At 46.8% G+C, this 25,685-nt stretch overlaps 1 protein-coding gene and 1 long non-coding RNA gene across 3 annotated transcripts; both read right to left on the bottom strand.

The window, feature by feature from the left end:
* Window positions 1-2,697: 2,697 nt before the first annotated feature.
* Window positions 2,698-3,687, bottom strand: LOC122393258. Its single transcript, XR_006258666.1, has 2 exons — window positions 3,583-3,687; window positions 2,698-2,994 (listed from the first exon to the last, which is right to left on the bottom strand). It is a non-coding gene; the product is annotated as an uncharacterized LOC122393258 (long non-coding RNA).
* A 3,375-nt stretch (window positions 3,688-7,062) lies between these two features.
* On the bottom strand, window positions 7,063-20,170 carry LOC122393255 (protein obstructor-E-like). Of its 2 annotated transcripts, XM_043389121.1 has the most exons (6): window positions 19,926-20,170; window positions 11,486-11,698; window positions 9,985-10,173; window positions 9,504-9,708; window positions 8,493-8,670; window positions 7,063-7,884 (listed from the first exon to the last, which is right to left on the bottom strand). In XM_043389121.1, the coding sequence occupies exons 1-5, from the start codon at window positions 19,969-19,971 to the stop codon at window positions 8,523-8,525; spliced, it is 801 nt and encodes a 266-aa protein (XP_043245056.1). In that variant the 5' UTR covers window positions 19,972-20,170; the 3' UTR covers window positions 7,063-7,884; window positions 8,493-8,522. The 2 variants fall into 2 exon arrangements, with proteins under 2 accessions (XP_043245056.1, XP_043245057.1); XM_043389122.1 differs by lacking the exon at window positions 8,493-8,670 and having other exon boundaries at window positions 19,926-20,065.
* Window positions 20,171-25,685: the final 5,515 nt, after the last annotated feature.

The following is a 25,685-nucleotide window of genomic DNA, read 5'->3' as shown; positions in this document are numbered from 1 at the left end:
GGTTTCGCGGGAAGAGCTGTCAGGCCTATAGCTTTGCAAATACAGAAAAATATTTAGGACATAAAAGCTGTAGAAGTGACAGGGCTACAAAACTGCTATCTCGGATTTATATTTTTTTATTTTGACCCCCAAAAATCAAAAAATAGATTTTTGTGATATAATAGTCAAAAAATCCAAAACGTTTTTTGAATTTCGCAAAAACCGGAATATATGTGATAGTCCTTACCGCCTTCCATCCACATACCAAATTTTAGATTGATACCTCTTTTTTTGGCGAAGTTATAGCGAAAAAACTGTTCAAAATTGATGACGTCAAATTTTCAAACTCAATTTTTAGCAATTCTAGACCTCGTAGTGCAAAACAAAGACCACCATTAGACTCCCCGCGACGAGCTGCATCGAATCGATACCCATTTTATGCAAAAATATCAACTTTGAAATTTGACCTTTTTTGACCTGACCTTGACCTGACCTCCACCAGAAAGTGACCTAAACCGTACCTGATGGTCTTATAACCAACACCATTGGGTTGGAAATGAAAAACTGGCCATAAAACATGCATCGCACAACCTTAGTAAAGTTGGTTTCATGTGGTGACCCTTGGTGACCTTTGGTGACCTGACCTGTGACCTGACCTGGTATGACCAGTGACCTCTAATAGCAACATATGTACTAGACAACTGACGTCTTATCGCTGATTTTCGACAAAATGCGTTTTACTCGGTGTTATAGCGCTTTCCCTAGAAGCCCCGTGAACGGGGAAACATTTTATCTTTGACCTGACCTGTGACGTCATCGGTGACCCCGAGGTCAATAAAATTTGGTTTCCCTCGACAAATTTGACAGGGCTATCGAACGCCGTTTGAATTTTGCGGATCCGTCCAGTAGTTTCGGAGATACGAGGGGGGGGGGGGGGCAAAAATAGCCCCCCACCAGGTCGCGTTATAAATAGACCCCACCAGGGCGCGGGTTAAGGCCTAAAAAGGTGTCTATCTGATGCAGTTTTTCACGGCGAATCGAATGGTGCTATTTTTGTTTCCGTACGAGGTCTAGAACTTCCAAAAAAGTCATTTTTCAAAAATTTTGTGTGTCGTGACGTCATAAAATTTTGAATAACTCCCACATTTTTGAACCGATTTTTCTAAAATTTGGTATGTAGGTGCACATAGACCACTTCTCTGACATATATTCCGTTTTTTCGATAGTTCCAAAATTTGGGATTTTATAATGATTTTCCCAAAAAAGTCAGTTTTTTGAAAAAATTAGGCCAAAATCCAAAATTTTCAAAAAACCGAGATAGCCATTTGATAGACAAAGTAAAATTACGTATAACCTTTTATGTTACGTCTTGATTCCTTTAAAAATGAAGATGTTAGCGGCGTTTGAACTTTTGCCGTTTTTGAGGCGAAAATGGCGAACATGACGTCACTAAAACGTCAATTTCTCAAAAATTTTCCGACTGATTTCGCTCAAATTTTCAGGGAACGTGTCAAATTGATGTAAGAAAAGGTACTGAAAGTTTGGCGGCGCTGCGCGCCGCCGTTTTTGAGATATCGCAAAAATTCGCGAGGGGGGGGGGGGGTAAAATTTACCCCCCAGCCCCGCGCGGGTTAACCCTCGCCGGACCTTTTGGTTTTCTACATACGCGCCGGCAGAGCGGAGGGGAACGGGTACGAACCCCCTCGCCGTTTCGCCCCTGGTGGAGCTAGCGCGTCGCGGAAAAAAACGAGCGTGTGCGCCGTTTGAGACGCAGAAATTGGTACTCGATTTTAAGGTCCTAGGTCAACCGGTGACCTCTGAGGTCAGGTCAAGTGCCCCAAGGTACGGTTCAGTTTTTGGTGAATAACTTTGCAGAAAAAAAGGCGGCAGAGCCGCGATTTGCCTCGCTCAGGCGCGTCGAATGATATACTTTTTTCGGGTCACGTCAACTTAGAGTGTTGACCTCAGGTCAAGGTCAGGTCAGCACCCCCAGATCACGAAGTTGGTCGAAAGAGGTCATGTCGCATATCATTCGATTCGGCAGGTCTTCCTGAGTCCATTGGTGGCTTTCCCGACTCGCTAGCTCAATTTGATCGGGAGTTATTGACGAAAAACTTATATGACCTTGATGACGTCATAAATGACGTCACGCATGGTCAATATTGCAAAAGTGACGCATCTAACCTTGCAAAGAGTGCATCAAATCACGAGTCTTTGTGCTTGACATAGTTGGAGATCGTTCCCGGCGCCAGAATAGCAGTTTTCATTTTTTACCCATTGACTTATAGGTAATGGTGAGGTCACGAAAATGACCTGGCCTCATATGACCTTTGGAAAAATCCTAGATATACAAGTTGTGAGACTCATAATGGATACTAGATCCTGCAAGTTTCATTTCCCTGTGACATTTCGACTTTCGTCTGGCAGTGAGGGCGTTGCGAAGTTGCGACATCTGAAGACCGTGCAGAGGTTCACTTATGACGTGATAGGTCAGTGACCTGACCTGACCCAAAAATGTGATTGGTGTCAAAAGATCCGACTTGAATCAAAGGTCAGGTATGCCAAGTTTCAGCTCTTTATCGCCAGCGTGTTCGGAGCTAGCGCGAAAAAACCCTATGGGGGGAGGGGGCGGCACCCGCCCCCCTCCCCTCGGCCGGCGAGGGTTAATTTGACATTTATCTTTTGATGCTGATCTTTCGTATAAATACAGATTACTAAAAAAAAACGTCTTTATTTTTCTAATTCCTCGACTCAATCATCAGTTGTTCAGCAGAGCGGCAGCACCAGTAGAACGCCGGCGATCAGGGCGCCACCTGTAGTCGGCCGGGCTTCTTTCCGACTCCCACCAGACTCGGCCAGGTGGCAGCACCGTCCGTCGCCGCAGCGGTACAGACCCTCTGAGCAAGTAACTTCGATGGTGGCGTTTGTTTGAGGAGCAGCGGCCAGCCCGGTAGTCTGCGCTGTTGCATGGGCTAATATTTGACCACTGATCAGCAGAAGCAGCACGAGACTCATCTGTGACAAATAGCAAGCAGCCGAGATTGTCAGTTGGGATTATGTAGATCATCATTAGCCAATAACTGCTGGCAGCTGAAATACGATCGTATATATGTAGGTACGGTAAGCGAAGCAAGCACACAGTATGTACCAGTAGGTATACCAGGTTACTCACCATCAGCCATTTCAGTACATAGGTATTTTACCTAGCATAGGCGGCGGAACGAGAGGGGGCACCGGGGCGCTGTGCCCCCCTTTGATTTTGACATTTTAACATTATCCCTATGGGCGTTGCATGGAAAGAGTGGGACCAAAAGTCGGCGGTGCCACACCCCCCCCCTCTTCATTGAAGGCGTCATTGATACGGCAGATGCAATGTCATTGGCATTGCCAATATCACCAAAATAACAATAAGAGGAAGACATAATTTTAATTTCTCATCACATGGTCTTCAGAAAGCATGCAGGTAAATATTATCCATTGCGTTACATGGTTTACGAGAAGAATGATTGAGACGATAGTCGAATAGCCGAGCTGAATTATAGGTATATCCGTTTTTTTTTTTGTTATTTGATGCGGATTGCAGGCTATAAAAAACTTACTCACCACTCGTCCTGTCCACTGGTAGGTATCTAGCAATGTTGTTAAGCTTCTTATTCCCGTCACCGGCTAGAACGTCCCACTGATCGACCCAGCTGCCCCACTACACTGCCGAAACCAGCTCCAGATGAGTGACTAACTCAGATAGCAGCGCATCCTGGGCCGGCTGCTATCGGTGCCGGGTGCAGTGCCACCGGAACGACGTCACTAACGGAGCTGAGACCGATTGTGACGCAAATGTGATATATTTTTCATGTGAATATGATTCACAGTGACGAACAGCTAAGCAATCATATTCCCACAAATATTTCAACCCCCGCCGGCCGAGTCCACGTTTTTTCGCGATAGCTCCAAACACGCCGGTGATAGAGAGCTAAAACTGTACACACCTGACTTTTGATTCAAGCCGGATCTTGTGACACCAACCACATTTTCCGATCAGGTAAAGCCACTGAACTATGACGTCATAAGTGAACCTCTGCACGGTCCTCAGATATCGCAGCTTCGTAGCGCCCTCCGTGTCAGAGGTCAGAGGAACTTTTATAGAAAGATGAAACTTACAGGACGTAGTATCCTCCAGAGGTTTCAACACTCGTATATCGTATATCTCGGATGTTTTCTAATGAGGTCACATGAGTTCAGGTCGGTCACGTGACCTCGCTATGACCACAACCGCGCGGATGGTCTCATTGTGTTCAGCTCGTCAATGCGCATCGAATGGTATACATGATGACCTCGAGGTCACATGACCTGAGGTCAACCTTTGACTTTGACCTTTCTAGGTCATCACATATATCAATCAATGCGGATTGACGAGAGGATCACGACGGTGCCATTAGTTTGTTCCTAGCTTGGCTACCTGGAAAGGTATTCGAGAAGAAGAAAAAACTTCATTTATAGCGCCGCCATTTTGACTTTTTGACCCCTGTGACGTCATCTTTGACCTGACCTGAAAATGACCTCGGTAAAAATTGTAGTCCTTGTCCGTGCGTACCCCATGCCGTTTACCGTTTGTCGCTATAACTTATACCTTGCTTCGTTTTCGAGATCTCAGGGGGGGGCGGTCAACCGCCCCCCCCCCCCACCGGCGGTTCTAAGTTGGCGCAGACCCCCGTCGGTGCGCGGGTGCAGACATGCATTAATATTGCATCGATAATTGCTTACTTTCGCGGGTAGCCACACGACGTTCCATTTCGACATGATAGGTAAGCAGTTTTGTAATAAATCGAAATCGTCCTTCAGAATCCGTTATCAGACTGCATTGACCGCAAGTAATAGCTGCGGGTATAATGACATGCGACCAGAATATCTTGGCCATTGTTCTCGCACGGCGACCTTTAACTTATCTTAGGATCTATAAAAATGTCAGTAATAAGTGAAAGCAGTTGGCATGCATGATCGAATGCGAATCTTATCCCGAGTATAGCAGTAGTTGCAATGCATAGTAATCAGCATTACAAATCAGCCGAAACAGTCATCTCAAGATCTTTTTGAAACGGTCCAGAGACATGTTTTCGTTATTCGTTGTTGTTTTGCAGACATGGATCGATATTCTTGATAAGTAAAGGTAGTTGCTTTGGTAGGTCATTTAGCACAATCCTATGTTTATCGTTTTTCAAGAGCTGCATAAAATATTCGTGCCTTTATTATGTTCCGAATCATTGTGGTCGCATCTGCCTTGTATTTGCTTCGATCAGCTGTAGGTAGGTATGTTTTATTCTCAACATGCTTTTTACATGTTTACATATATATGTCATAGTTGAACACAAAACCTCGATGTAGGTAATATAATTTGAATATCTAAAATGTTATCCAAAATTTTAAATGTATGCATATGACTACTATTCAAGTTCAGTTGAATTATTGACACTGGACAAATAAAAAATAACCGCTTGGGAACGTGTGGATATTTGAAAAAGTGGCAATAATTTCAGCTCTTAACCTTCCAGGCGGTGGGGGGGGGGCATTTTTTTGCCCCCCCTTTACGTTTTTCGATATATCTCGAGAACCGCTGCGCCGATCGTCACCAAACTTTCAGTACCCTCCCGGGAGCAGCTAGCGCACATGGTGACCAAAAATTTTTCCAAAGGCTATGATAGGTTGGCCGCTAATGACGTAAGAGTGACGTCATTTTTGCCATTTTCGACCCAAAAAAGGTTTCGCGGGAAGAGCTGTCAGGCCTACAGCTTTAGAGATATAGAAAAATGTTTTAGACATAAAAGGTGTGAAATCAAAAGGGCTACAAAACTGCTATTTCGGTTTTTCGAATTTTTTGGATTTTGACCCCCAAAAATCAAAAAATAGATTTTTTGAATATAATAGCCAAAAAATCCAAATTTTTTTTGAATTTCGAAAAAACCGGAATATATGTGATAGTCCCTACCGCCTTCTATCTACATACCAAATTTGAGATCGATACCTCGTTTTTTGGCCAAGTTATAGCGAAAAAACTGTTCAAAATTGATGACGTCAAATTTTCAAACTCAATTTTTAGCAATTCTAGACCTCGTAGCGCAAAACAAAGACCACCATTAGACTCCCCATGACGAGCTGCATCGAATCGATACCCATTTTATGCAAAAATATCAACTTTGAAATTTGACCTTTTTTGACCTGACCTTGACCTGACCTCCACCAGAAAGTGACCTAAACCGTACCTGATGGGCTTATAACCAACACCATTGAGTTGGAAATGAAAAACTGGCCATAAAACATGCATCACATAACCTTAGTAAAGTTGGGCTCATGTGGTGACCCTTGGTGACCTTTGGTGACCTGACCTGTGACCTGACCTGGTATGACCAGTGACCTCTAATAGCAACATATGTACTAGACAACTGACGCCTTATCGCTGATTTTCGACATAATGCGTTTTACTCGGTGTTATAGCGCTTTCCCTAGAAGCCCTGTGAACGGTGAAACATTTTATCTTTGACCTGACCTGTGACGTCATCGGTGACCCCGAGGTCAATGAAATTTGGTTTCCCTCGACAAATTTGACAGGGCTATCGAACGCCGTTTGAATTTTCCGGATCCGTCCAGCAGTTTCGGAGATACGGGGGGGGGGGCAAAAAATTGCCCCCCCCCCCCACCGCGTGGAAGGTGGCTGGTAGGCCCACCGCCTGCCGGGTTAACTTTCAGCAAAGCTTTCACAAATATTTTAATATGTAAAGCCAGTCTGTATATTTTTGGTAAGGCAACTGATCTCAATAACCCTAGCTCTTGATAAATGGAATCATCTTTTTGCTTTTCCTCTTACCCAACAATCAATGCAAACTGTATAACAATTATGCTCCATATGGTCTCACTACTCTCATACTTGATAAATGGAATTCTCTTTTTCCTTTTCTTCTAACCCAACAATCAATGCAAATTGTATAACAATTATGCTCCATATATGGCCCCACCATTCTCATATTCGTGTCATCGGCTGATCTTTGAAAGCCCGCCGACATCTTTTGTCCAGTTGTTTCCAAAAAAACGTTGTTGACTCCTATCATGTATTGAAGTCTGTTGTTACAAATCAAATTTCATCAGTGTATCTGTAATCGTGACAGATATACATTGTAAAAGTAACGATAAGAAACAAGCCATAGCTCATACACAGGACGTGCTTACATTCGTTGTAAAAAAGACATGTACTCAATATTGCATCGATGTCGGTCATTTTTACAGTCATAACTTATTACGATGCACAGACACTGTTCGGAAAGCGGTAGCCAGACCATCGCAGAGCAAAATATTTGGACAGCCTGCTCACTTGTTGGGAAACAAGACGCAAAACGTATGCATACTTTGCTTACACTCTAAATCCATGTTTTTCTTGTTTTGACGAAAAGATTGACACATTCTTGAACAAGTACACCAGCTGTCTACAACTTCTGTTTTCAGATGACATACTATGAACACAGATCGTCCATTTTACACCAATCCTTTCCTCTGAGCAGCCTAACGACATTCAATTTTCTCACCGAACGCGCAAGAGCGCGGATCGGTGACGGATAAAATGACACCACTGCCGACCCTGCTCTCACCACATCGGCACACTGGCACTGGCACATCCTCATCTCATCAAACACTCGGGGTAGCGCAGGGCAGCATACTCTCCCCCTCTTCAATCACTCAGGTGGCGCAGGAGGCGCGGCGGCACCCTCACGGAAAGTGTTCGCTCACAGCCGTCCCGGCCAGCACGCGCAGACACACAGACACACGCAGCATATCCACGCGTCGTCTTCGCTCGCTCCCGTCCATGCTTAGAACCCGAGTGCTCTCAGAGCCCTGATGTCCACGTCACCATAGTACTCCTCACTGAAAACAGAAGAGACACTTGGTCAGCGGATGTGTGGAAACAGATTCTGTGGGAGGAAATGCAACCGTTTTTTATCAGTGTTTTTATCAGCAAAGACGATGCTCTTGGTCAGCAATGTGTCAGATGACGCCTCGCATGATTTCTGTAATACCTATACTGCTGCGAGATGTATGCCTTTGAATCGCTTAACTAAATATCCCCTTGAGATTTCCCTCAACGAGATGCAACTCAATGTTCTTGCTGTCATACATTCTCGAGTGTCCATGTTTTGAGCGTAAACAATGACGCTAGACTAAATTGTCTGCAAGTTGCAACAACCGTATTTAGCTGAGCCTTAGCTTTTGTACTCTCAGTACTTCAGTAGAATTAACTGGAAATCAAAATAAATATTTTTGCCACAAACTCGCAACATGCAATGACGGTGCTCAAACAAGGAATGTCGCCGTCCCCACTTCACTTTTAGACATGCTGATTTAAACAGGCTACACATCAGCAGCTCAAGCAAGCGCACTGTCCTATCAAAGACGTCAAGTCGTCATGACAGCTCCGCGTTCCTCCTAGCACGGCGTTCCCTCATCGCATCGCGCTGCCGCTCGAGGCGTCGTACCACGGTCACAGGGGCGCCCTGTTCGGGCCATCACTGGATGTTGCGGCTCAGCTCGAGCGCCGACGAGCGCTCCACCTCGGGCTCCAGCTGCTTGGAGACACGTCCAGAGGTGCCGCTGCCGCCGCCCAGCGCACGCATCGCCAGCTCCTTGACGTCGAGGTCGCCGTAGTATTCCTCACTGGGGGAGGCGAGCGCCAAGCGAGAGGTCCGGACAAGTTAGAGAGGCACACAGGTGGATGGCGCATAGCGCGTGCTTCATGCAAGGTTGACAGAGCCACGGTCATACAGAAAGCCGCAGGCTTCAGTAAGCCGAAGGCGAAAACAAGAAACAGATAGAAAGTAGAACGGTGTTTGTTAGTAAAGCGCTCAGACGGCGTTTACTGATAAAAGAAGAAAGAATTGAGAACATGATTAAAGACATCGGTCGATGGTATGCGAGAAAATATGTACAGATGAATTATGAATACATTAATGGACAAGTACGGGACAATTAAAACAGTTGTCAAGGATATGGATCGTGCACATGCCTAACGCTCAAGAACCTTAGCATGCATAGTTTGCCTTATTGGGGTAGCTATGTCGAAAAATATAAACTCGATAGCATTGTTAAAAAGGAATGTGATGAACAAATGAAAATGTTACAGTGGAAAGTGTTACAAAATATATGTTTTATCTAAGGGTGCACTAAAACAAACACAAACAGGCGAGTTTCCATGCGCGCTGATTTGCAAGTTCAGGTAAAGTGCTGCTAGCTTTTCAGCAAGGCGAGGATCGTCAGAGATAATCGGTATATGCCGTGCAGGGTTGCGCACAGGACAATTATGTAATGCAGCAGGCATCGTGCAGTGGATAGCTTCAGAAAATCTGCGTCCAGTTGGCTGTTTCCACGCCAATCCTCCGCTGGAGCCAGACAATCCGATTACTGCCTCTTGAGACGGCCTGAGATCACGAAGGTGCCGCCGGTGCGGTCAGCTCTGTCGACTCACGGGTGTCAGGTCAGGGGCCACTCACCAGCCGGGCACGTCAGCGGGGTCGGCGCACTGGCCGCTGCCGTCCAGGTCTCCGATCTTGAAGACGGTGCCGAGCGGGCATCCGTACTCGCGGGGTGCGCCACCCATGCACACGTAGTAGAGCCTGCAGTCCTCCTGGTGGGCGTACAGCGAGTAGGTGCCCAGACCGTTGCCCTCAGCCGGGCACTGGAAGTCACCCTCCTTCTCTGTAAAGCGACACCGAGAGAAAAATCAATGGTGGTTCACCAAGCGAATGACGTATTGAACGAATACCTGAGGACATGACTACCGTTTTCCAAAATACACGTAAGACCTAAAAAGACGATGTCAAAATACAAATCTAAACATTCCGTTCATTCCATTATCCCTGAGGTCTTCTACCTTGAAGCTGTAGTCCCATAACATCACTGGCAAAACTGTCACGCTACGTTACAGCCCAACGCCTAAATGTCCCTCTCTTGTCCCTCCACCATCACACTTACCGGACTTCTTGCAGGCGGCGACCTGATCGGCCCAGACGCAGACGCGCTGCTCCGAGTCGTAGGCCAGGCCCGGGGGGCACTCGTACTTGTTGGCCTCGCCAGCCCAGCACGACCAGAACGTGTTGCAGTTGGCCTCGTCGGCGAAGATACCGTACTGGCGCGGGCAGTTGGGCGAGGAGATCGGAGGCTCTGCGGACAAAGAGATGTTCGGTGATTAACCCGCGCCCGGCTGGGGGTCCTGGATTTCCACGCCCTGCTGGGGGGGGGGTGTTTGAACACCCCCCCCCCCTTGTAACTCGGCTCCTGGGCCACGTAGCGATACGCGGAAGGCGGCGTTCGAAAGAGCGTCAAAAATAATGACGAAATCACTTCGGTCAATTTTTTGGTCAGGTCAAAGGTCAGGTCACCAGAGGTCATTGAAGGCAAAATTTCGCCGATTTCCAGGTCGAATGTCGAAAATTTCCAAGAAGCCAATGCATAACTCGAGAACCAATAGAGTTACAGCGCCGCGGAAAAGAGCATTCGATAGCCCTATTAAAGCCCTTTCTGAGTAATTCTCTCAGATTTGACCTAACGTCAACGGTTTTGCCTGCAGGGGCAAAAATTGCAAAAATAGCCGATTTTTTTCGGAAACAGTTTTTCTGCAATAACTATTGACTCAAGCCTTGTACGAGCTTACTTTTACCGGCATTGTGTTCCTCTCGTCAAGACGCATCGAATGAACTATAAGTTGACCTTGAAAGGTCAACTTGAAAATTTGACCTCAGGTCAAGGTCATGACCTGACCGGAAAGGGTCATGTTGCATATCAGTCGATCCGTATCGTCAAGCTGAACACATCTAAGGCGTTTTCATCGCTCTAGCATGCCTCTATCAAAAGTTATTTGCGAAAAACTGTTAGATACCATTCGTGACCTAAGATGACCTCAGGGCATAAACAAGGGTCACTGACACCATTTTCATGTTCAGTGTGTCTGAACCACTTGTAATTCGGTGTTTGGGAGTGTTTATAATGTCTTTTGTCCAAAAGAGGCGCATTTCAATTTTCTCCCATTGACTTATAATGGGGAGGTCGCAAAATTGACCTGACCTTAGGTCATCGATATCAAAATTCTGAGATATACATTTTGTACATGCTATTGCTCTTAGCAATCGCTGAAAGTTTCAAAGCGATCGGTCACTCGGTGTAGCTATGACAGACATTGAAACTTTTTATGAGGTGATGTCACTTCAAGTGACCTGGTGACCTGACCTTGGATGACCTTGGTCTGAAATTTTCACAACATGTGTAAAATTGATGTACGATAAGGTGTACCAAAAACGGCGGCGCTCCGCCGTTTTTGGAAGGAAACTTCTCAGCCAGGTTATCTAATTCATCAAACTTCTCAAAGGCATTGGCCACATCACTGACGCATTGCACTCAGTAGCTACCTGACCGAGGCTCTCCATTCCATTCCCGCGAAGACGACTTCGCCACCCTCCCGGCCATCCTGTTGACTCACCGAGCTCGGTACGCTGCCCGCACTGGACGTTGTGCAGGTAGTCGCAGTTCTCCTTCTCGTAGTTGGGGTCGGTGTCGTCGAAGGCCAGTCCGTTGCCGCAGGTCTTCAGCGTGGCGACGCCCTCTTCGCACGCCCAGTACTTGTCACAGCTGACATCGTGGGGGAAGAAGCCCGGCAGCTGGTCCGGGCACTCGAAACCCGCCTGACCCAGAGCTGAAAGAGGAGAGTATCGGTTAGACAACGTGTCACTTGTGGTGGTAGGCGAGATGACAAGAAGGTGTGGCGCTGAAGCTGATGGCAACGTGCATAGTTGCGTGCATTCACTAATGCCGATATCTAAAACCTTTGATTGCTGCTGTGGTACTATGACATGCCCTATATGCGTTGGCACGTTGTCTCGATTACATAAGAGCACCGCCTACATTATTTCCCAGTTTTCAGCCTGCATTGCGCCACATCCGCTAAACTCAATGGCTGACATTAGTCGATATGCGGATCATTACTGTCACGGTAATGTTTGATGAAGCAGTTCATCCCCGTAGGTAGGCGAACAATGCGTGCGCCGACCCGTACTGTGTCAAAACGACGAACGATGCCCTTGAAATGTGTACTCATACTGTCATGTTATGGTGCCTGCCCCAATTGATAACATAGCGAGGTAGCTCGCTGACAAAGGCCGAATCCTGGCCATGCATCGTCACAACTCACAAAGGTAATGGGTATGCCATCATTTAATGCTCGAGTGGCAATTTGATCTCGTTAACTTCGATGCAGACATGGTAGCAAAACTACATATAAGGCTAACTAATTATACAAATAACTGATTTTCCCATACCTGCTACATTGCATGATTAAATCGAGACATCCAGGCATTTTAAAGGCACGTGCACTGTACCACACTTTTCAAAGTTTAATGCAGTGCTTTAATATTGCCAGCCGTGTGGTTCAAGGGGTGTGGTTAAACGCGTTGAACCACACGGCTGCTGACGTCACTATCAATTATAGTTGTGAGCTTTTTGGCAGGTATGGGAAACACCTTCCAGCCCTAAGGCCGGGAATTCAATAAATGTCACCTCGCTTTTTTAGCGAAAAGCACCTCGGGCCTAACGGCCCTCGGAGTTTTCGCTAAAAAACCTCGGTGACATTTATTGAATCATCCCGGCCCCGGGCAGGAATATATTAACCCTCGCGGGCCCGGGGGGGGGGCGTTTTTCGCCCCCCCTGGCGAATATTTGCGATAGCTCCCGAACGCTTAGGGATAGGAAAGCGAAACTTTCAGTACCTTTTCTCCCATCAATTTGACATCTTCTGAAGTAAAAAATTTGGACCTAGCCCCCTTGATGACGTCACAAGGTCCATTTTTCTAGACCCCTGCACGGCAAACTTCGGCGTCACAGACGCAAATTTCAAATAGCTGCTAAAAATAGAGTTTTAGAGATAAAGACAAATTACGAGCACGGTTGTGTAGCGTTTGGCCTAGAGAAAAATAGAAAAATAGTTTTGGTGACCTGAGGTCAGAGGTCAGGTCAACGACCCCGAAATGTGGTTTTAGTTTTTCGCAAATAACTTCGACAAAAATGGTCCTAGAGCTACGGCAGTGGTACCATCGCATTCGCCTTGTCAAGCCGCGTCGAATGATATATATTTTGTTCGGAAAAGGTCAAGTTTTATGTTGACCTCATGTGACCTCGAATGACCTCTGGTTGACCTTGACACATGAAAGGTCGTTTATGATGGATTTGTACCCGCTGATCACGAATCTGGCATCTATTTTCCTCTAAGCCTTCATTTAGAGCTTCCGGATGGCAAAATTGTCTTATTTATTAGTACTAACTTGAATTAGTGAAATAGCCTCTAGCAGGGATACTCTTCAGTGACCTTGACCTTTGAGCAGCCTTGTATCGTAAGAGGAACCACAAATAGGGAACTGATAAGCCTCAAAACATTTTAAAACTTCTTGAAAGTTAGCACGCAAGATGTGCGAAAAAGTGCCAAGTTTGAGGTCAATTTTGAGCGTGACCTTGACCTTGACCTTTGATTTTGAGCACATGTTCGGAATCCTCAGATTCTCTTCTTTCGTTTGACACCCAATTTTGCCGGTTTGATGCCGCCTGCCGTCCTCTAGAAGGCTTACTTTGAGATCACTACACATGTGCCGGTTTTTGCCTTTGACCTTGACCTCTGACCTTGAAAATTGACCTGAGGTCAAAAATTTTAGGTGCTTTAGAATCGTCTCGTAAGGACCTTTCGTTTGGTATCGCTTTTGTTTCCGTAGCTCCCTTATTTACGGAGTTAGACAGGGGGGGGCGAAAAACGCCCCCCCCCCCCGGGCTGCGGTGGTTGGGATTACCCCCCGGGCCCGGCCGGGTTAAACCAGCAATCAAAATCTCACATGTCGATGCGGGCATGAGCCATGAATTTTCTAAAAGAATGAAAGAGCTTTTATGCATATCGGAATGACCGGCAAGTGTTGCCAATTGTGACGAGAATGGCTGGTGCACTTACTTTCCAGCACGCACTAGCGTGCAGCGTGCGGAAACGTTTGCGTGCTGGATATTAATTTGGTCACGCCCCCATTATCATAAGAAAGAATGACTATTATAGGGCGAGAGCTAGCAGTAGAGACGCTTTTTAAGAATTCGGGAAAAGCTCTTGGAATGCGAAGCCTCAAAAAGAGACGCAGTCATTTATTTATGCGACTGCCGTTACATTATCGGATATAAACTAATCGCTTTTTTTGTACGGTTTGATGCATTGAAATTCATCTCCCGATAAGCTTCTGGCAAGCGTTATGCTAAAATTCTCCCCTAACGGGTGCAGGGCGGTTGACGTTACATCCTAGATATTTAACGAGTCTCGGCGATAAGAGTCACGAGAAAAGCCCTTCTTAAGCAGCTGTGGTCTCCAACTGGAAGCCATGCAAAAGTGGGCGGCTTATTCTATAACAATCCAGCCAACCAAACTGGTTGTCGGGGAGATGGTCCTCATGGGCAGCTATGTACTGGTGTGCAGAGAGAACTCAGCCCTGCGCAAACCACCCAGCTCTTTCCAAGAGTGCACAAAAGGTGAGACAATTTTGGACAATTTAGGCTGATCAATTTTGGACAATTTAGGCTGATCAGTTTTGGACAATTTAGACTAATCAATTTTAGACATACATCCCGAAAGGCAAAAGCACATTTGCGTTTAGGGAGCTGAACTGTCAACGATCGTTAGGCCACACTGAGACAGTTTCACACAGTGGCACTGGCGGGAGCGTGCATAAAATCAAATTGCATACAGAACGTTGTGAAACGTTTAAGAAGAATGCAGAATTTAAATTTAGATAACAATAGCGCTGCATCATGATTAGAAACTGCTGCCAGTGCAATGATATTGCATCAGTCGCTTTGCATTCAACACGAAATTCTGCAGCACACCAAGCACAAAAAAAAACGTTTATCGCCATGCCGCTTCAAGCGTCCCTTCTCTTTCTATGCCTTCCTGTGCTGCTTAAGATTGGAGGAAGATAATGACCCAAATTAAAATAAGATTAGATCTCTACAGGTCGCTGTGGAAAATAAGATGTTGCACAAGCCAGATGACCGACTCATGGAACACTGGGTCATAGCTGGGAACGAACTACACGTTTGAATGGTCTGTCGTGTCCAACTATGCTGGTTACACGTGTGTTTTGGCACCGAACTGAGGGTCATTGAGTTACCGTCGTGCTCGCTTTACGCGGTCAATGATCATGTAATTCTGTGCATGCTGGTGCTCAGCAGACAGTCCCCAGCAGCTAACAACGTCAATTTCAAAACATGAGTAGAAAAAACCTTGCATACAATGATGGATACATATGTTTTGGATCAGGATCGTGCGTTTTCGACATCCTTGGACAAATATGGTTATTTTTCTCTCGGAGATCGATGTTCCATTCTTCATAAAATCGTGAAGCGTCGGAGATCGTTTCGGAAAAACAGTCGTGAGGATGCGCCGGTTTAGTGAAAGTGCTCAATAACCCGTCTTCCTATCAGCTGATCTGAGCGTTCCAGGTTAGCCATGAGTCATGTATCGCTCATCTGATCTCCAAAACACGGTGATGAGACCCATTGGTAATTTCCGTCGTAACTCAACCGACTGCGTCATGCCTGATTACCCACTCATACACGAAGCCACATAAATTCCCATTCCGTGAGTCACACACCGAGCACCTGTCTTGGTGTCCTAGTCTCAGTGTGCTACTAACGAACACGGTTATCTCCAGCATGTGCAGTGCAGCGCGAGGCACCACATCTCCGGTGGATGTTCCCGTTCGGCTTCGATGAGCACTCACACGGCTTACTTCCCTCGGCCGTCTCACTTCTCCCCGCATCTGCCGGCTCGCTCCGCGGGGCTGACTGAACCAAATCTCCAGCGGACGGCGGTGCTCCCCTCACCGGGTCCCTCGGTCGCGCCCCACCAGCGCTGCACGAGCCTAACCGGCGCCGCCCGCTCCTTTCACCGTGCACAGCCGCCCAGGAGAAAGTTGGCTCCCTAAGACGACGGCGGCCCGCTGCGCCAGTCTTGTGCAGGCAGTCACCTAATGCGTAAACATGACCCCAGTGGTCGGGAGGGACCGGGCGTTCCGGCGCCCCAGGGCTCGCCGGCGCAGGAGGCAGGGGCGAGCGATGGACCAATCGGCCAGCCACAGCGACGGCGACGGCAAAAACGGGAGTGGCCGTTAGACCCAAACGAGCTGCGCCGCCTTACGCAACCGGTCAGCTGAGGCAATGGATGGACCCGGGGCTGCTCTCAGATTGGCCTCAGAGGCGCGGGCGCACCTGAGAAGCACGTGACGAAGATCACCGATATAAAGTTGTGAGGCAAGAGGGCATTCGCACTCCGGAGGACAGCGCTATCCATCCATCTGGCGATTCGGCAAGAGGAAAATGTCATGTTGTGAAATATAGGCGACATATTTCTTAGCGCTTGAAGAATTGGCTCTGAAATGGAAAGTCCACTTCTCCTCGTCTCGAACAATCTGTGATAAGAACTGATCGTTCCGTCCAGAATATTGTGAATATATTCCTGGTGTACGATTTCACCAGAAGTGGACCTGCATCACTGCAAAAGCAGTCTGCTCTGACCGCAAATCACTCTCTCCTGTCCATGCATACATCAGTCTACAAACTGTCCCCGTTCACCGGCTGATCCAGCGGTTCGACATCCCCACTCTCCACCTCATCACGCATGCAGCCTCAAGGCTGCGGTCGTGGGCGATCCGCCTGCGGTCAAAGTGATAGCTGGTGCCGCGACACCCTCTCCGCCCAGTCTGGCCTGCAGGGACGGCCAGATGGCCACAGACCACCCCCAGGGCTGGGGCGTGTCCCACGCACCTGGGTGAGGGGCGTCCTCTCACCATCCTCAAGGCTGCCGCCAGCCTCCGGTCCCTCCACCCCATCTGGAGGCGCGCCCTGAGGCGTCAGTGCGCCGCTACGTGCTCGGCCTCGCCCTACTGATGCCAGTGGTCAGTGGCCATTCATTGTTACTTGTCACAGGGTGGAGGCGGATATTTGGAAACAGCCAGCGCTGCATTTCGGCGAGCGAGGCCGGGTAATCGAAGCGGGGCCAGCGATGTCGAATGAGCCCGACCGCTACCGAAGATTGCGCGAGCTGGCCCACGCGAGACGGCGCTCCGACCGGAAGCGATCAAGGTGTCGCAAATTAAAATGTCTCGGTCCCGAGGTCAGCTGAGGGACTTTCACTGGCCGACAGGGCTGTCGGCGGTGGGCCCCCGCGACTGGACTGGACCCCCGCGACCGCTGGACAAGTGGACACTCTCGGACACCGTCGAGGATCACACGACACCAATACGCAACACCTCGCCGGCCGGCGCCGGTCGGCGGTGCTGGTTGCACCTTCGCCTGAGGCCAGGCAGTGTTTCTCAACACGGGACTGTCCGACCGGCCAGAGTAAAGACCTCCCTTCACTTCCCTCCATCAGGCTGACATTACGAGCCAGGTCGCGACACTTGGCCACAGTTTGCCGCTTACTCGGTCAGAAGTGACGGCGGAGCGGGCACCGTCTTACTGACACGGGTCACCAGGTCACCGACACGCGCTGCTGGGTCACAAGCACGCGCCACCGGGTCAGAGCCACGCATCGCTGGTTTATCGACAAGCGTGGCTCGGTCACAGTCGAGTGCCGTTGGGTCATTGTAGCGTGTCTGGCTAGATGTGGTGATTGACTAAGCCCACCACAGACTGACGGTTAGTACGAATAGAACTCGGCCATGATGAGAGTGTGATACGAACAGACGCGGTTCGTTGATTTGGAACAGATTGAACGACTTCTGATTTTAGACAGATTGCATGGAAGCACTAGGAAAATTGCAGTTACATAAACGATAACATGCATGCCGACACAAGATTTTCGTTTCTGGCAAGAATGTAGTGGGCGTAACAAGCCACTTAGCTTTTATGACTTCGTGACCAATAAAATTATGTTATCTCACCAGCAGCGCTGATGTGATTGACGGACTTGTTATTGAACGTCCTAGTGAACAAACCAATTCACTGTCTCAAAATACCTAATTGTTTTCATAGACAAAATTTCCAGGAAGTTGACTACTAAAACAAATGTGAGGTAGGCAAGTCATTGCCTCAATAAAATGCAGACTAAATTAATGGTTTTCTTCGAGGAAAAGGTCAATGGTTCTTCACGTATTTAGAAATGCAGACTAATACAAAATAACAAATAAATTAACGTATGTTGACCCTCACAGCTCTCCATACTGCTTAGTTCATAAAGGATTACCAAGCGCTGAGGATTTTCACCATGCATCGGCCAGAGACACGAAATAAGTCCAGACAAGTGTCAATGACACAGCTATGAGCCAGCGTGCTACGGTGACCTGACAACCGAAACAGTGGCCGTCGCAGTGACCTGAAATAACCAAAAACTGTGACCTCGTAAGACCTGACATGACCTTTAAATGCACCAGTGATTACTGGTCAGTGGTCGTGCAATTAACCCGATATGAGCCTTATCAAGTCAGCTACTAGCCGATGACCCGAAATCTGATAGAAGCGTGCCATTGACCTGATCTGAGCCGGATAGAGTCAGTGACCGTATCGCTATCCACCGCTACTGTTTATGACCGTCACCGTGACCAACAGCGACGAGCGAACGAGCGCAGCCGGTCCGCAGCTGACATCGTTTCACCGCGCAGCATTTATCAACCATCTCCGAACCGATTTCAGCGTTCGAACGGGGCTCAATTTGTAAGATGACCGGGAGGTGTCATAGAAATCGGCGTGAGAAGGCGTTTTTAACGGGGTTACGAGAAAATCCAAGGAGTTCCAGGCTCTAGCTCAGTAAATGTTTGGCTCCGTATGGTAGGATTCAAAATGTTTTAAGTATTGCTTGAATGAAAATAAAACATCCGCTTCGGTAACGGAATATGTGACAGCAAAGCAAAACGATACATACAAGGCTCAAAATTTAAAATAGATGGAGGTAGTTCTAAGAAATTTTGACGAAAATGCAGAAGTATGTACAACGTTTTCATGACGTTCCTGTATAGACATGGAAACTGCATGAAAATGACCTCTGTATAAATGGAACTTTTACATCGGGACTACAAAAAGTTTTCATTTCAAGGTTATTTAGCATCATTCGAAATGATGCTAATAAAGTCAACGTTGAATAAAGTCAATGTTGAAAATGAATTACAAAAATGATGTATATTTTAACCATTGAAACTCAATCTTTATTTGGACACGGTTCGTGATGTTCTGAATGCTGAATCTACATAAAAAAGGTCACAGATAACATAAAAAAATTTTCCTCCTCTCAAACGCAGAAGAAAAAACTAACAACCCATTTTAAGTCCTGTAATTTCCTTTTCATAGCACTGAGACAAGCGAAGACCTATCTAAATTGTTACGTTGTACAAAATATCCCGCAAATATACAGTCTTGTAACGTAAAAATAAAATTCAGATATTTTTTGAAAATATCTGAGTATTGATTTACTTGGATTAGGCGCAAAGAAGCTCCAGGTATTGTCTGCTCGTAGGCCGATGAACGAGATTTCATTCCATCAACAAACCGAAGCTTTCTTTGAAATCAAGATATCCCAAAATAAAATTTGTATTTCACAGGATTGTGTTTACAGTGCTGATAGCCCATGAGCAATGATTCTCTATGCTGTAATAGGTGACAATGAATGCCTTTTTTGGCATTTCGAAGTAATTTACGATAGGTAAGTAGCAATAAAGGAAGCCAAAATTTCATTTACATGTGAACAATGGATTACATGTTACATGTGAACATGTGAACAAAGCCATCCCGGGTATCCAGTATAAGTCACTCCGATACGCAATCGCAAGCAGAGTGTTTATGTGAGCTAGCTCAGCTCAGATCACCTGAGGTGAGGTCAGGTCAGGTCACATTAGAGCCCTGCCACAAGCACATACCTGGAACGCCGAGCGCCAGCACTCCGATGGCCACAAGCACACGCATCTTGTCTCTCAGCTCTGTTCCCGGCGTTGCACGGCACACTGACTCGGGGACGGTAGTGTCAGTCTGGGCCGGCTGCCTCTCCTATATAACCTCTGGCGGCCGGGCAGCCCGCGACGGGCGGGCCCGCGGCCGGGGGAGGGGCCCGCGGCCGGGGGAGAGGGGGGGCGCCGCCGGCACACGGGCGTGGCCTTGGAGTGGCGCATAGAACGGGTGGGCTGCCACGGACAGGGCGGGGATGGTAGGAACAGGATGGAAAGAGTGAGTCGAGACGGCATTGTTAGACGGAACCACCGCGGTACCGACACGATTGTGGTCTGACCCGCTTAGCCTGCTGGTGGTGTTATGTTGTGAACCAACCAAGTCTCCGCTCTGAAACCATTGTTGTTTTCATGATGGTGAGAAATGACAAGATTGCTCATTAGCGAGATTCAAAGGAACATTCTCACATTCTAGATAATTTCATATTAGCCAGCATGCGCACTGTGTCCTTTACTGTCTATTTCCAAATTTATTGCACTGCAAAATATATTGAGAATTGCTATTTTTATACTCAATGAAATTATTTTGAATCATAAATTTTCATTCTTAGTCAAGATAGCTTTGAAATCGTGTTTTACCATATGTGTTATGCATTTATAAGGGAAGTGTTGTTCCCCTTCTGCTGATAGAGGGGGGGGGGGAGAGTGAGAGGAAACGAAGAAGCATTATCGCGCCTTCATCACGTCTATTCCACAATCGCCTTTCTTTTGCGTGAAACATTCTATGACTTTGGTCATAAGCCCTCTGTAGCTGGATCACTAGGTTGTTGTAAAAAGCTGCTATAAACATTTAGAAATCGACAAAAATGGTAAAAAAGGCTGCATATCATTGTTTGGTTTAGATTGCCTGACGGTGGTTTCGTGAGCTTTTGACCATGTCAAAATTGCACCCAGTCTGTTTTTCTTTCGCAGATCAGTGACTCTAAAATAGGCCTCACGTAACGGTATGTCCTAACGTTTGGCGAGGGCCCTGAAGGCTCTGTTTTCATGACCTCCGTTTTCCCATTATTTTTCGTTGTCCGTCTATCTCCTGTTCCAAGGCCATATAAGTCTTGCTCTATGTTTTTTTGTTACGTTTTCATAGCCTGAGACAACCGAAGACCTGTCTAAATTGTTACGTTGTACAAAATCTGCCCACAAATATACAGTCTTGTAAAGTAAAAATAGGATTTAAATATTATGCTACTTACTTAATTGATCAAGTGGGTCCAGCTGTTCTTATGTCAAATAAATAAATAATTTACATTGCTAGATTAAATGCATGTTGTAATCATCAGTCCACGAATAAAATGTGTACGAGGAAAACTGCCAGTTGTTGCTTGCAACTTTCAGCTGTAGCCATCCCACCGCTGAGAGCACAAATTACTTTCGTTAAAACAAACACCAGTGAAATATATGTGCATCTTCTCACCTCAAATTACTGATGACTCCACGCCCGGGTGAACTTGTGTGAGAATATTCGCGATGAAACAGTCGCAACACGGCCCGTCAAATCCCACGTCCTCGTTCTGATTCCGTGGAGTCGCGGTCTACCCATGGGCACTGTGGTCTCCCCATGGGCGCTGCGGTATCCCTTCACAGCGATCACCGACGCGTCCATGGACCATCAACGCTACACGTGCTACCGACACGTTTGGTCGGCACGTGCTACCGGCTCTGCGGTCGGTACGTGCTACCGGCTCGTGCGGCCGGCACGTGCGGCGAGATGCCACGGCTGGGAGAGCAGCGAAATCGACCGGTCCGCCGTCCGGCGTCTGACGCGACTTCCGAGTGACGTTCGCGACGACCGAAACTTTCTGCATGGCGGCGCTGTGAATTGATGCATGTAATATGAGCATGGCTCGGATGTAGTTATTTGGGAAGGGATATGATTGTATTAATTGTAGGGCAAGCTAGTTAATGGCCAAACTTTCATGCCGAGATGAACAGGTGGTCTTATTTTTAAAAACTTTGATAAGCTTCGCAATGTCGATAGTTGAGCCGTTCAAACTCGTTTCAGTAGTGTTCATGACCACTAAAAGATCAGGTACTGGCGGCAGTGGCTGTCACCTCACATGGATACCTATAATCTAAAGCGCTAGTCGTTGCGAGTAGCGCAGCGTTCCTGGAATTGCATGCAGCAGAGCGGTGTTCCCTGTACCACGGCTCCATCCCGACAGATTCGAAGAACGACTAACGATTTCTCCGTCAGATTGTGGTACTGATGGACTCTCGGACGCAGGGTGGCTCACGGTGGGCTGGTTAGAAGTTGTAAGCACGCCGCACATTCTCACGTGTTAGTATGTAGGTATTGCAGTACACATGTAGACTTACACACCTCGGCGATCATAGCTATTTTATGTGATCATTAACCCGCGCCCGGCTGGGGGTCCTGGATTTCCACGCCCTGCTGGGGGGGGGGTGTTTGAACACCCCCCCCTTCTAACTCGGCTCCTGGGCCACGTAGCGATACGCGGAAGGCGGTGTTCGAGAGAGCGTAAAAAATAATGACGAAATCACTTCGGTCAATTTTTTGGTCAGGTCAAAGGTCAGGTCACCAGAGGTCATTGAAGGCAAAATTTCGCCGATTTCCAGGTCGAATGTCGAAAATTTCCAAGAAGCCAACGCATAACTCGAGAACAAATAGAGCTACAGCGCCGCAGAAAAGCGCATTCGATAGCCCTATTAAAGCCCTTTCTGAGTAATTCTCTCAGATTTGACCTAACGTCAACGGTTTTGCCTGCAGGGGGCAAAAATTGCAAAAATAGCCGATTTTTTTCGGAAACAGTTTTTCTGCAATAACTTTTGACCCGAGCCTTGTACGAGCTTACTTTTACCGGCATTGTGTTCCTCTCGTCAAGACGCATCAAATGAACTATAAGTTGACCTTGAAAGGTCAACTTGAAAATTTGACCTCAGGTCAAGGTCATGACCTGACCGGAAAGGGTCATGTTGCATATCAGTCGATCCGTATCGTCGAGCTGAACACAGCTAAGGCGTTTTCATCGCTCTAGCATGCCTCTATCAAAAGTTATTTGCGAAAAACTGTTAGATACCATTCGTGACCTAAGATGACCTCAGGGCATAAACAAGGGTCACGGACACCATTTTCATGTTCAGTGTGTCTAAACCACTTGTCATTCGGTGTTTGGGACTGTTTATAATGTCTTTTGTCCAAAAGAGGCGCATTTCAATTTTCTCCCATTGACTTATAATGGGGAGGTCGCAAAATTGACCTGACCTTAGGTCATCGATATCAAAATTCTGAGATATACATTTTGTACATGCTATTGCTCTTAGCAATCGCTGAAAGTTTCAAAGCGATCGGTCACTCGGTGTAGCTATGACAGACATTGAAACTTTTTATGAGGTGAGGTCACTTCAAGTGACCTGGTGACCTGACCTTGAATGACCTTGGTCTGAAATTTTCACAACATGTGTAGAATTGATGTGCGATAAGGTGTACCAAAAACGGCGGCGCTCCGCGCCGCCGTTTTTGAGATATTCGCGAAAAACCACAAGGGGGGGTGTTCAAACACCCCCCCCAGCAGGGCGCGGGTTAATGCAATTTTTCACGTTCCAACATGCCTGATGGCGTCGTTCCTGAATAAATGATTTCAACCCAGTCGCAATCTAGCCCAAGCTATAACTAATAATTAGAAATATATTTTCATCAAGTCTCGGTTTTATATGCATACACAAGGCCCTATGCATACATAGATTCGGGTGCATGCTAGCAAAAGTCAGTACCTAGTACCTACCTACCTACCTAAGCTATGCGCATATTTCAACTCACGTTCATTGAAACCCAGTGCAGTCGGTATTCGATAAGCATGCTGTTTGACTGGCTTTGTGACCTTCCTAGGCCTCAAATTAACTTTTGCATGTCATTAGCGAGCAGAGATTCAAGACACAAAGACTGAACCAAATTGAAAAAAAACTTTCGTATATTTCTGACGGCATAAAATGTTTGATGAAAGTCATTAGCCGCCACCTCACAATCGACGCTGCATACTAAGAAATCAACGTCACAATAAAAATGAATGAGAGCATTTCATTGAAGGTAAGCAGACGATGCGAATGTGTGGCATTCAAGACGCCGAAGTAACTCGCGAGTCGCACATTTCTGTCATATCGTACAGAACAAGTCATTCATTCTGCGGTAACTGCCTCTCTGCAGCCGGGTTTCCGAGTGCAGATTACCGCGTGACAGAGACACCGTATTTTTGGCATTGTATCGTGACATTGCCACAAATAAACTTCCCACCACGGAGAAGAGACATTTCCTCAGCTCACAGCTCAGGAAGGGCAATTTGGGACAAGTGTCGGTCACGATCAGCGACTGTCGTCACCACGCGGTTACCCAGGCACGGAATCATTTTACAAGGCCCAGCGCTTGTAACTGGGCAGCATGTGAACCACCGAAAATTCTTCTCCCGTCCTAAACCCACCGTGCTAATAGAGCCAAAATGTATACGTCGTGTCGAAAGTGAAACAAGTCGTGTCTATGTACCTGCGGAACTTTTAGGTGTTAGTGCTGTATGAGGATACTTACGAGCATATCGCACTAGGTAGGGGAAATATTTTTCATATGATCTGTACCTATCATCAAAACCTCAATTATGTGCCAATTGTGTTTTACTTATGAAAGCATGATTTCTTAAGTGAGCGAGGTTATCTGGGGTTATGAGAATGACATAGGTTAGGAATATTCTTGACGCTGAAATGTATTGCCTTGATCGAGACGACTGTTCGATATGTAAACTATGAGCTCAAGATATTTATATCAATTAAAAGATTTCAGTGAAGCTATTACACAAGCAAATTGGTAATTTATTGGTTCACTTTGTTATACCTGTTTTACTTTAGCCTAGAGACAACTTAACCACAAACATTACTGCGATTAGGGTCATCCAAATGCATGCAGTTCCAGACTTCCATGGCTGTTCAGGAGGATAAGGTTTTCAAATGTTCTTAAAAATCTGAAGTAATCCAGACGTGGATGCTGCATTTTTTCATTCTAATTCCATTCTTATTTGTATAGAACGAAAAATAAATGCATTGTCGGTATACTCAGTCGTACTTCTTGTGACGTGGCAATGATATCTATCAGCATTATTAACAGTTGTCACGGCAAACTACTGGTCATCATGCGCACACATCCGTGTTGTCAAGAAGTGTGCCAATTAATTGCATCGTTCGACTGTTTTTGGCCGGACTGCCCTGGCCGATGGACGGAGATCAGATGTCAGCACGTGGATAGAGGTGAAGGGCGCCTCGCATCGACCGCTGCCTGCTTAGCTGGCCCGCACCCCTTCCTGTTGCCTGTCTCACCAGTCCATGCACCGCCCTGTGCTAGCGGGTGGCCGGATCATTTACATATCTTCCGCATAGACCCGCCGGGCGGAACACAACCAGGTCAGGGTAAACACCGGCTCTGTGCCACTCAACATCTGATGAAGCCGATATTCTGAAGCTGATGGTTGACCAACTCTGTTTCAAAATTACTCTCACCAAATGAGCTTGGCTATAAATGGGAAAATGAACAGGAAACTGAGGGGAAAATCGCGATAATCTGGATACGATAGAATAACTAGTTACTTTTACCGGTACTGGGGAATGCGCCGTATTTCCGGGGACACTTTCTAAACAGGTTCGAACTATTGCTTACTCCGCGGAGGTCACTCTGGAGTCGCT

This window comes from Amphibalanus amphitrite, unplaced genomic scaffold (assembly GCF_019059575.1).
Source record: "Amphibalanus amphitrite isolate SeventyFive unplaced genomic scaffold, NRLGWU_Aamphi_draft 000526F_arrow, whole genome shotgun sequence".
NCBI lineage: Eukaryota > Metazoa > Arthropoda > Thecostraca > Balanomorpha > Balanidae > Amphibalanus > Amphibalanus amphitrite.
Note: the sequence above shows the minus strand (reverse complement) of the source record. Positions and strands in the feature narration are given on the sequence as shown.

What these genes read in the sequence shown, in the direction of transcription:
- LOC122393255 (XM_043389121.1), bottom strand. Translation starts at nt 19,971, where the DNA reads ATGCGTGTGCTTGTGGCCATCGGAGTGCTGGCGCTCGGCGTTCCAG. An exon ending in GCTGGCGCTCGGCGTTCCAG is followed by an intron (nt 11,699 to 19,925) that starts GTATGTGCTTGT and finishes CTCCTCTTTCAG; the next exon opens with CTCTGGGTCAGGCGGGTTTC. An exon ending in CCCGCTGACGTGCCCGGCTG is followed by an intron (nt 8,671 to 9,503) that starts GTGAGTGGCCCC and finishes CGCCTCCCCCAG; the next exon opens with TGAGGAATACTACGGCGACC.